At 45.8% G+C, this 11,233-nt stretch overlaps 1 protein-coding gene across 2 annotated transcripts; it reads right to left on the reverse strand.

The window, feature by feature from the left end:
* Positions 1–3,095: 3,095 nt before the first annotated feature.
* Positions 3,096–10,262, reverse strand: LOC100395961 (putative non-functional T cell receptor beta variable 7-3). 2 transcript variants are annotated; one of them, XR_013524195.1, is made up of 7 exons: positions 10,144–10,262; positions 8,269–8,463; positions 8,099–8,171; positions 6,599–6,747; positions 6,289–6,406; positions 6,076–6,154; positions 3,097–5,570 (listed from the first exon to the last, which is right to left on the reverse strand). XR_013524195.1 is itself a non-coding variant. In XM_078343600.1 (5 exons), exons 1-2 carry the CDS (start codon positions 8,315–8,317, stop codon positions 7,864–7,866), a joined length of 357 nt encoding a protein of 118 aa, XP_078199726.1. In that variant the 5' UTR covers positions 8,318–8,379; the 3' UTR covers positions 3,096–5,570; positions 6,076–6,154; positions 6,289–6,406; positions 6,599–7,863. The 2 variants fall into 2 exon arrangements, 1 of the variants encoding a protein (XP_078199726.1); XM_078343600.1 differs by lacking the exon at positions 10,144–10,262 and having other exon boundaries at positions 3,096–5,570; positions 6,599–8,171; positions 8,269–8,379.
* Between the last annotated feature and the right edge of the window lie 971 nt (positions 10,263–11,233).

Here is an 11,233-nt window from a genome sequence, read left to right on the forward strand (position 1 = left end):
AGTACTGCACAGCCCTGAAACTCAAGGTGAGGAGGATCGAACACAGTCTCCACATGCCCACATCACACCTTACTTCCCTCTGCCCACCCTGTCCCTGCCCTGACACTGACTCCCAGCCCTTGCCACCCCAGCCGCTTCACCCTGCAGAGGCAGAGACACTCTCTACTTGGTGCACACTGAGGACTCTGGTGCCCCTACCCTTCCAAGGCAATGAGAGTTTGTGCTGAACTCACATGTCCAGACCCCACTCAGGGGACTCCCTCCACCCCGCTGATGCCAGCAGGCAGCCCAGCCTCCCCTTCAGCCCTCCCCTCCTGGCACTCTCCCACCCCTCCTTTGAGTTCTCCGCAGCACTGCGGAGCCACAGCGCCTCCAAGTGGCCAACGGTCTACAGTCTCATGGATTCATACCTTCTGACCTGAGATGTTCAAATTGTCCAAATCAGGAACACAGATGCCCCCACTCCTGCAACCCCCAACCCTCTTACACGCCCTCTCCATGCATTCCCAGAAACGTCAATTTAGGGTTGAGTTTCAAATCAACCCTTGGTCAATAGAGGCAAAGGACACATGCACCAACATTTTGATTACAAAGTAAATAATTGTTACATAATTGCAAATAATACGTTAAGATGGTAGAGGGCAGCCAGAATTATAAAGGCCATACAGTTAGACAGTGTGAAATCAAGCAGACGCAGCCTGGAAACCTTATATTCCACAGCTCCTCCCAGTTAATTACACCTATATGTTTTCATATTTTGTATTTAGATTCATTATTACTAAATTTTAGATAGTGCATTTTATAAAAAGGTTTCTAGATTTTACAAATTTACTTCTAAATTGTTAAAAATCTGAAATGAATAACACTGACAGCTATAATTCAGGCAGAGTCAGTTGGTTCTCAAATTTGCTACCACTACACAGAAGCGACTTTGATCTCTAACCAAGAAATAGTTAGTGGTCAACAATATCCCTCATAATAATAACAGTAATAATATTCCAGGACTCTATGTAAGCAGGAATTGACATGTATTTCACAACATCAAAGAATATTTATTATATTCTTAATTAACACTTGGTTTTTCCAATAAAAATAATAAAGATGGTGATCTAGTACAATGCTGGGGAATGCCATGGTAAGAAGAGAAGAGGAAAGCAGGTGTGAGCGATCCTTGACAGATGAGCCGGGTCTGGCTGTTTCTTGGGAGAAAGAAGGTCCTTCCAGACCATGGAAACACTGAGCACAAATGCAGACAATGTGAAGACTGCAGTTTTAGGAAATAATCAAAGAGGTGTTTGGTCACAGAAGGTAATGGGATCCCGGCGGTGAGTGTCAGAAAGAGATACCATGGAAGTGGAATTTATCTTTGGGGAAATGGGAGCCTTTATCTGTTTATCATCAGCAGTAAAATGACCTCCTGTGTTTTGAAAATTGAGGCTGAAGTCCAGAAGGAAGACACGGGGACCAACTCCAGGGCCTTCCCACCGGGCAACTGGCTCTGCAGCGATGACCATCCTAGGCTGGACCTGGGATGATGCCAGTTGCTACCAGGCCTTGCAGCACATTTTCTAGCTATTGAAAACTTTGGGCCGGGTGTGGTGGCTGAAGCCTGTAATCCCAGCACTTTGGGAGGCCGAGGCGGGTGGATCACGAGGTCAAGAGATCGAGACCAACCTGGTCAACATGGTGAAACCCCGTCTCTACTAAAAATACAAAAAATTAGCTGGGCATGGTGGCATGTGCCTGTAATCCCAGCTACTCAGGAGGCTAAGGCAGGAGAATTGCCTGAACCCAGGAAGCGGAGGTTGCGGTGAGCCGAGATCACGCTATTGCACTCCAGACTGGGTAACAAGAGCGAAACTCCATCTCAAAAAAAAAAAAAGAAAAGAAAAGAAAAAGAAAACATTGACAGGTTATGTTGCAGTGAACACAATTTTCTTTATCATCTGGTAGCTCTACCTCTATTTTTTAATAATCTTTAATCATGTTCTCTCTCCTCAAAATTCCCCAAATTTCAATTTCTTCTCTTTTAATTACATAAAGCAAGCCCTTGAGATTTTACCTTCTATATTACACATCTGTCCAACAATCCCGATACAAAAATAAACTTCTTTTTCTAAAAAGCAGAGTGCCAGCTACTCTATGACTGTAGTGTGCAGCATCCAGCAAAGAAGGTGATTTGCCATGAACCTCCAGAAGCAGCAGCATCCTCTGAGCAGGTCCACCTGATCTTGCTTTCCCCAGCCTTGTTCAGACTCCTGAAATTGTTTTTCTTTCCCCCTGAAGGCCCCAGTTTCTCACAGCTGTCTGATCCGAGATTGCCATATACTGAAGCAGAGAGGTTAGCGCACAGAGTTAAAGGGACTCTGCAGGGCTGTGCCAAGCTGCTGGCACAGAGATACAGGGCTGAGTCTCCCAGCTCCAAGGTGCTTATGTTCATCTCAGAGTGATAGTCAGAGAACTGGTACCCTGAGAATCGACCAGGGAAGTTTCCTTCTGATCTCTTGAACTCATTAACATATTCAAAGATAAACTGAGGCCCCTGACCTGGGGCCTGTTGGTACCAGGACACACTGGTGTGCCCAGAGATAGGAGAGCATCTCAGAGTCACTTGCTGTCCTCTTGTTTGGATCAGGTGCATGGGACTTTGGGTGACTTTAGCCTGCATTGGGCCTGTGGGAAAAGCAGATGGAGGATGAGCACAGGAGACAGCCTGGTGGTACCTCCTCCCCAAGGTTAAGTGGAGGACATGGGGTGGGGGACAAGCTCAGAATGGGGGTGCTGTTCTGTCTGCAAGGACTCACCTGCTCCAAGGAGACAAAGCATTGCCCAGCATAGGAGCCCGGGGTTCATGGCACAGTGAGGCAGGCAGCACTGCACCTGATTCAGGAAGAGCCGAGTGAGTTCTGGGCCTTGATTTTCCTGATGGGAGGGGTATCCTGTGATGTCACTGTCCTGTGTCCTCCCACTACAGGCTTCTGGAGGTCCAGTGCTCCCCACAACCTGAACTTCCTCCCTGTCCTGCAGAGCAGAAGGGCTGGGTAAGGACAGAAGCATCTGTGATGAGACAGTTGCTCCTCTGTCTACACTGCCCCAGCTCCCAGGCTGCCCCACCACACTCTCACCCTCCTCCCACCTAGTGCTGCGGTGCTCCATGCTGGAGCTCACACACCTGCCCATCAGCAGAGGAGCCTGTGACTAAACCCTGTTCCAGCTCTTCCTGGCTGTCCTAAGATCATCTCTCTGATGCTAGATTCAACCAAATTTTCCAGTTCTAATTTTATTTTTGTCCCCAGAAAACATTACCAACCCTAAGTGGGCAGGTGTGCAGAGTCCCCAAGATTTAGTCCATCTGATCAGACTCAAAGAGCACCTGGGTTGCCTGTAAATTATTAAGAGTACAGATTCCACAGAAATAATACTAGGGCTTTATCGGCTCACAGAACAGACCTAGCCAGCCAGTTTGGGATTCGGCACCCTTAAGGCCATCTTATGTGCAGTGCTCTGGGTAATTTCTGTTAATGTATCCAGATCTATCCTGCCTTCAGAGGCTGACCCCAGTGTTCTATGTTAACTGGCTCACTTATTCTCTAACTCCAGGGTGAGTTTGGCTAATGGGAGACAATGGCAGGAGAGCAGAGGGAGGTAGGGTCACCACCTGTCCTGATTTGTCTATGCCCTGGCTCTTTTCTTGCTGCATTATTTTATATTGGTTACTTTCCCTACCAAAGGCCATAGCACCTTATAGGTGGCCTTGGCCCAAAGCTACAGTACCAGATGCTTTGGGAGCCACAACCTCTCCTACTTATTTCAGGCCAATGTGAGTAAGAACAACAGATTCTGCTACTCCTAGGCTACTTCAGCTTCTCTTATTGGGTTCCCTTAACCCTGCCACACCTTTGCAAATACTCCTTTTATCCTTCCTTGATATCTCCAGGACTATGACTAATAGACACAGCAATGGAAAAGTGAGTCTGGGATATTTTATTTTGCCTTAAGAGAACATTCTGTCATTAGAAGTAATTAAATTTCAGGCCGGGCGCGGTGGCTCACGCCTATAATCCCAGCACTTTGGGAGGCCGAGGTGGATGGATCACGAGGTCAAGAGATCGAGACCATCCTGGTCAACGAGGTGAAACCCCATCTCTACTAAACATACAAAAAATTAGCTGGGCATGGTGGTGCACTCCTGTAATCCCAGCTACTCGGGAGGCTGAGGCAGGAGAATTGCTTGAACCCAGAAGGTGGAGGTTGCGGTGAGCCGAGATTGTGCCATTGCTCTCCAGTCTGGGTAACAACAGTGAAACTCTATCTCAAAAAAAAAAAAGAATAAAATTTCTAACAAATGTCCTGCAATGAGCATTGCTAAAAGAGTCAGGAGAACCATGAGAAATACGCATATGAAAGTAAATCATGTGACAGGGGACATAGAATCCAAAGAGATTCCAGCAGAGAATCATGGTGCATGCTCACCTTCTCTGACCTATCCGCATAAAAGATGGGAGTCATATACAAACAGATGCTTGTATTCTGTACAGTCCAATCTAGAAAAGTATCACATAAGAATAAGACAGGAACACACTCATGACCACATAAAATATGGAGAAGGTGAGACATGCTTTTTGCTGAGATAGACAACAAATTTAGCATGAAAATGAGCTGGACAGATAAGGGGCTAAGACATAACTGAGAATAGCTGGCTGAAAGAAAGCTACAGAGAAAGAAAAAAATTCTCACTTGCGGTTGAAGTCATACCAAGAACCACGAGTTGCTATAAATTTAATAATTTGAGAAATTGGGCATTCATCAATCTCAGCCATTAGCCTTTCATTTTGGCTTTCAGCAGATTGGCCAGTTGGTGAATTGATTTGTGTGTGTGTGTGTGCCAAGCAAGCAGCCTGCTCCCCTTTTTCTGAGTGGAGTCCTGGGTGACTCAGCATCCCCCCTTGGCAGCCTCATAGGGTGACATTGGGCACAGAAGAGAAACACGGGGTTCTCTGCACATGGGGTTTGCAACTTCCCATGGAGCCCGGCATGGACCTCCCAGTCCTTCAGTTAATGGATCCCAACCTAGGAAGTCTTGCGCCGGGACATGGGCTTCTCCCTCTTGGTGCTAAAGAGGATGACAGGCTAAAGGAAAATAAAATGTGTGGTCTATATTATTTTATAACATTTTACAAGAAAAACAATATAAGGATTTCATGGATTTTAATCCAAGCCACAGTGATGGTAAGAATTAAGTTTCTTCCTTGATCTATCCTCAGAGGAACTCAAACAGGTACTTGGTAAGAGACTCGTAACCTCTTTTTGATAATTCTACTAGCCCATTATCTTCAGGTCTAATGGCAGAGTTTGTTGCATCTATTAACACTCTCCCTTAGTGGATTGTTCACTTGTGTGTTTTATAACTTTATAACAAACAAAAAATCAGATTTTCTTGTCCCCCAGAGAACACATGCTTGGTGTCCCAAGGAACCAAAGCCAAAGTGATGTTACGTGTGCTGTGTGAGAATCCCAGATCACTCAGGCAGGCGCAAGCTTCCCAGATGCTTTCTGCTTTTTTCTTCTCCCTTGAAAAGAAAGTGAAATATGAATTTAATGTTGGAAGCTACCGTTCCTTTGCACGATTACCAGAATATGTCAAATTGAGCAAAATGCCGTTATGTTGTTTGTATTTACACATCCTCACTGCACTGAGAGACCTCAGCTCACTCGATTTTATGCTGCAGGAGTCCACATAGAATGAGATCCCACTACTGGGAAGTCTGGGAACAGCTTCCAAAAGGGCAAGTTTTTCTTCAGTTGAGACAGGACTGCCCACCTCCAGCCTGTGGCTGCCCATTTTGTGCAGAGAGCAGCTGGCTGCGGATGGGCTGCCACAATGGTACAGAGAGGTCTGGCTAGTGCTTGTGGATGTCAGCGTTGGGGGAAATGCTCAAGCTTGTTTCAAGAGACACTGTACCCTTTGGCAACATCAACTTTGGTCCTGCTGCCACCACTACCTGAATAATGGGTCAGCTTCAGCCCCTGTCTTGGGTCTTGTCGGTATCAGAACACTGAATAATGGTTCCTAACCTGAACACATCCCAGGACCGTCTCTTTTCTTGTCTGCATAATGTGGTGTCTTGGTGTCTGGGTAATCCCACAAAGCCTGCTGGAGACAGAAATTTTGTTTTTCTTGTAAAATATTATAAAATAATATGGAACACACATTTTCTTTTTCTTTAACCTGTCGTCCACTTTAGCATCCACAGGGAGAAGCCCATGTCCCAGTGCAAGACTTCTTACCTTGGGATCCATTAACTGAAGATTGTGGAAGAGCAGAGGAGAGATGAGAGATGAGGATGAGGATGCCCTGGTGCAAATACTATCATAAGGAAGACAAGACTTGAGAAGCAGGGGGACTCTGCAGAGGAAAGAGGAAAAAAGGCTTGGACCCCCCGATGTTGTAAACCCATGACAGGGTTTTGAAGCTGTTTTCAGAACTCATCTGCTCCCAGGAGACAAAGGGTCACGCAGAAGAGTTTGGGATTCATGGCAGGGTCACAGTGAGGAGGGGTTCTCTAAGCTAAGTGCTGTGATCATCAGAACTGTTTACCTGGGGCTCAGAGGCTGCTCTCTAGGGAACCGTCTGGTGGGCCTGTGGTGTCACCCCGCATCCCCTACAGAATCCACCTGCTCCAGGTCCTTCTGACTGGGCTCAGGCTGAATGGACCTCCTCTTGTGAAGGCTGTTGCCTGGCGAGGCCTGCAGGGAAGATGGGGTGCAGAAGACACTCACTGGGCTTAGGGCACAGCCTGCGCTCCACTTTCCCATGTTCCTTTGAGGCAGATGCTCCTCTGTCTGCACCTGCTCCTGGCGCCAAGGCTGCCTGGTCAAACTTTCAACTGTGGATCTCATTCAAGATTAGAGGTATTTCCTGCATCCTGCATAGCTGTGGGTAGTCCAGCACTAACAGAAAACTGCTGCAACATCTGCATAATATTGGATCCAAGCCCTAATTTTTCTTAACCCTTTCCCTCCTAGGCTGCTCTCCCAGACCCTCTCCAGAGCCAACTTAGATCCCAGGGGACCACAGTGCCATCCTGTGGCCAATAAGTGAAGTTTCATCACTGCTTCTGCAATGGCCCAAGGATGCTGGGAAATGTCTGCAGAGTGAGCTGGGAGACTATTCCAGAAACGCCACCCTGCAGGTTTTAAACCCCCTTCCCAACACTAGTTCTAACTCTATTACTTTGAGTTATCCAGCCTAATATCCCACTCTCATTCTAAATAACTCTTATCACATACCTGCAGTTTAAGTCTGATTGATATTTTCTTCCTTAAAACTATCATATAAAGGGAGCAGGATAGAATGGGATGAATGGAAGAAAACTGGATTTATCCCGAAGTAGGAAGAACATACAGAAATTTAAGGGCATAGTTATTTCATTTCCATTACCAAAGATGAAATACATGTCCCCCCAAATAACAATTAATGTTACCATAAAAATAAAGATTAGCAAAAATTGGGGTGATAATGCGATTGCCTTCAAGACAGTGTCAAATACATATTAATGAAAAGTAAAATTTGAATGTAAACAGTAGGATTCCTTGTACACAACAAGTAAACATGAAGGGAGCAGTATCCAATGTGGAAAATAAGGATGGATAATTAAGACCAGGAAAGGACCTTCCACAGAAAATGATTAACATGTACAATGCACATCTGCTGATCTGAGCAGCAGACGTGGAACCAATGATTCTGGAAGAGCAGAGGAGTGATGTGAGATGAGGATGAGGATGCCCTGGTGCAAAGTACTGTCATAAGGAAGCAAGGAGAGAGAGAGCAGGAGGTTTGCGAGAAGGAAGGAGGCGATTGTGTCACGCTGTGGCTAAGCTGCTGGCACAGAGATACACGGCTGAGTCTGCCTGCTCTGTGCGCTGGATCTGCAGAGTGGAGGCGGATCCCCTAGACCTCTCTGCAGAGAACCGATCACTGGGCAGCCCCGAGTCGTCTGCTATATCCTTGCCTTGGAAGTAAATTAGAAACTCTGGGCCCTGCCCCAGGCTCTGTCGGTACCAATAAAGGGCCGTATGACCTGAAATTGGATCACACCTGAGAGCTACATCGTTTCCCTTCTCTATGACCTTGTTACTGGGGGACTGGGAGACTCCAGCATCTGTGTGATCTGTGGAGACAAAAGTTGAGAACAGAATGAGGAAAACAATTATAGTCAACACACACACACACACACACGGAAACTGCTTGTTGTTCTGAGGACTCACCTGTCTGCAGGAGACACAGAGCCGCCCAGCAGAGGAGCCTGGTGCCCATGGCAGAGTCAGAGGGTCAGGGCAGGGTAGGAACGTTACCCAATCAGGGTCACAGGCAGAAGCGGAGGAGGAGAGACGTCCTCGGTCCTAGTCCCAACGCAGAACAGTTCCCGCAGTGACATCACTTCCTGTCTCAATCGCTACAATCTTAGGAACGCAGGATTTATATTAGAACGCATTTGAATGACTGCTTTAGATATTTATTAGCTCCTTTTAAACAACATCAACGCATCTTTTGTGTCTTCATTTTGTGCTCCCGAGCTGTCTGGACCCAGAGGCCTCACTCTGCATCTCTGAGTTGATCTTCTCATCCCACAGCCACTCCTCTGTCTTCTGGGCATGTTCTCTAGGATGTGCCAACAGCGGTCCCAACACAGGGCACCAAAGGGTGAGCTCATTGTCTTTCCTGCAAGTCAGGGTCCCCAGTGCCATCCCCATTCATGCCCCAGCCTCCCCCATTCCTCCAGTCACAGGTGCCCAACAGGATTGTCCCATCACCATGGGTCCCCTCACAAGCTGTAGCTCATCCCCCTCTTGTAGGACCACTCCCCTCTTTGTTGACTATAATTCAGAAAAGATACCTTGTTGGCAAACTCATAGTCCTTTTTTTTTTCTTTTTCCACCAGTAAATATATTTTTCTCCATCTCAGTATCTAATGAATGGGAATTATAATTCTGACTAAATGGTTATTTTTGATCCTTTCTTGACATTCATTGTTCCTTTCGGTCTATTCCACGAGGAGAGATTGATCTTTTCTTCTTGACTGCTGTTAGAATCATCGTCGCTTGTGTTCCACAATCTCATTATAATATAAACATTCATCTTATTTCATATTCATTTGAATTCTTGAAACTGAGGATTTAGGTCCTGAAACATCTCTGAAAAATTCTCAGCTAACGTCTCATCACAATCACTTACTCTCTCTACTTTCTCTTTTTGAAACTTCAATTATGTGTAAGAAAAATGGGAAATTCCAATTAAAAATGACATATTCTACTATGCTGGAAACCACAGGTTTTTGACTCCTCATGCCTTAAGCTCTCTCTAAGGTTACATATTTAATTTTCGGTGCTGGGGTCTACGTAACTTCTTCAGCTCTGTCCTTGACATCACTAATAATCCCTTAGAAGCGTTTCATCTTTTCTTCATTTCCATTTTGTTTACAGTGATAATCTTAATCATTTCTGTATTGCATTTGATTATGTTTTAATGTTACCTTGATGGTTTCTGACAGTCTCTTTTTTCTTGCTCACATTTCAATTCCCTTTAAATATATTCTACAAACTTTCCTATCTTTTAATGGTAAAAATTTATTGTCTCCATACACTTCAGTTGCTTATTGTTTCTGCTTACTTCTCTTCATTGGTTTGCATTTTAATAGTCTTAGTAGTAGAAACATATTTATCTGACATTAAGCTGTGGAGTTCAAGAGAGGCCTGCATCGAGAGTAAAAAGAACTTCAACACTCCACAGCTTTTCCAGCTGTCTCCAGTCCTGTGGCCAGATTCATGGGGCCAAGAACTGTCTGTTGCACCCTGGGTTGCTAAACACTCTCACAGTTTAGGTTCCTGGGGAACATGCTCTCAGGACAGCCACAGTGGACCTTCTAGAACACAATTCTGATTTTCTGTCACTTTTCCATGATACCTTCTCCTTAAACTGCTGTTCCCATCCTGTCCATTCAAGGGAAAATAATGTAAGTACATTTAAAAAAAAAAAAAAAAACATTCTAAATCTACAGATGCGCCCTCTTGTTTATTTTTGTTGTTTCTAACCCAAAACTTTAAAAATACCTTAGACATTAGAATTATATAGAGACAGTTTACCCTCATTCAGCTTGAAGAACACATCATATTTTAAATTGGATATTCCCAGACTGACAAACTGGCTTACACAGCGCATGGTCCTTTGCTTGTTCAACAAGTGAGTGCTCTTTGATGACCTCATAGCAGAACGTCTCAGGCACAGTTAATTCTAGATCTCTGCCAGGGTACAATGAATCTAGGGTGTTTCTGTTATTGGTTCATCCACCCACTCATCACTTACTCACCTGTCACTCACTCACCCATTCTCTGTGAAATGAATGAGAACTCCCTACCTGCCAGGCACTGCTGGTGGTGAATGTAACAAGCTTGGCCTTTACCTTCACGGAGTTTAAAATTGAGTGGAGCACAAAAGGAATAAGACAAGTGTCAGAAAAATTGCAAGTGTGCTAAACTTTACTAATGGCACATGACTCAATGAGAGCTTATGAGAGAGAAATTGAAATTTGACCTCAGCTGAGAGATGAGGGATTGCTTCCAGTAGGAGGGGCTGATCATGCTGAGATCAGAAGCACTGGCAGGAGTTGGCCACTGGAGAAAGAAAGGCACCAGCCCAGGGCAGAGAAAATGACCTTTGAGGTCTCTGTGATGGAAAGGAAAGAGGCACAGAAGAGGCAGCCTCATGGCTGCAATAGAGAGCGGGGGGAGGCAGTGTGGAGAGGCCCAGTGAGGCCTTTGGGGGTGACTGCCCAGATGGGAAAGGTGGGCCACAGGTAAGACCATGTGAAAGTGGGGACTGGGGGAAACGCTGGAGAGAGGAAGCTACGTGGTCCCCAGAGAGAGACGGGATTCTAGACAGATCTGAAATTCCAATCTTGTTCCATCCTGGGGGCCTCAGACTCAGGATGATGAGTAGAAAAGTAAGAGCTTGGGAAGCCCTGGCCCCATCCCAAAAAGATAGCCTGGAGGAAAGACCAGAGAGCAAAAAAAAGAGACATCTGAGGTCCTGTGACCAGTCCAGGCCTAGCTGGAACTGCCTGCAGAGGCACCTGGCACAGACTGAAGTTCACACTGCCAGGGCCCATTGGGCTTCCAAGATTCCCAGTGCCGAGAACTCTGCCAAGGACTTGGCTGATTCTGGGGTTGGGGAGGA

This window comes from Callithrix jacchus, chromosome 11 (assembly GCF_049354715.1).
Source record: "Callithrix jacchus isolate 240 chromosome 11, calJac240_pri, whole genome shotgun sequence".
In the NCBI taxonomy this organism is placed as follows: Eukaryota; Metazoa; Chordata; class Mammalia; order Primates; family Cebidae; genus Callithrix; species Callithrix jacchus.

Excerpts from the sequence above, each read along its gene's own strand:
- LOC100395961 (XM_078343600.1), bottom strand. The coding sequence starts at position 8,317 with ATGGGCACCAGGCTCCTCTGCTGGGCGGCTCTGTGTCTCCTGCAGACA. Across the intron at positions 8,172-8,268 it reads TCTGTGTCTCCTGCAGACAG|ATCACACAGATGCTGGAGTC; the intron begins GTGAGTCCTCAG and ends TTGTCTCCACAG.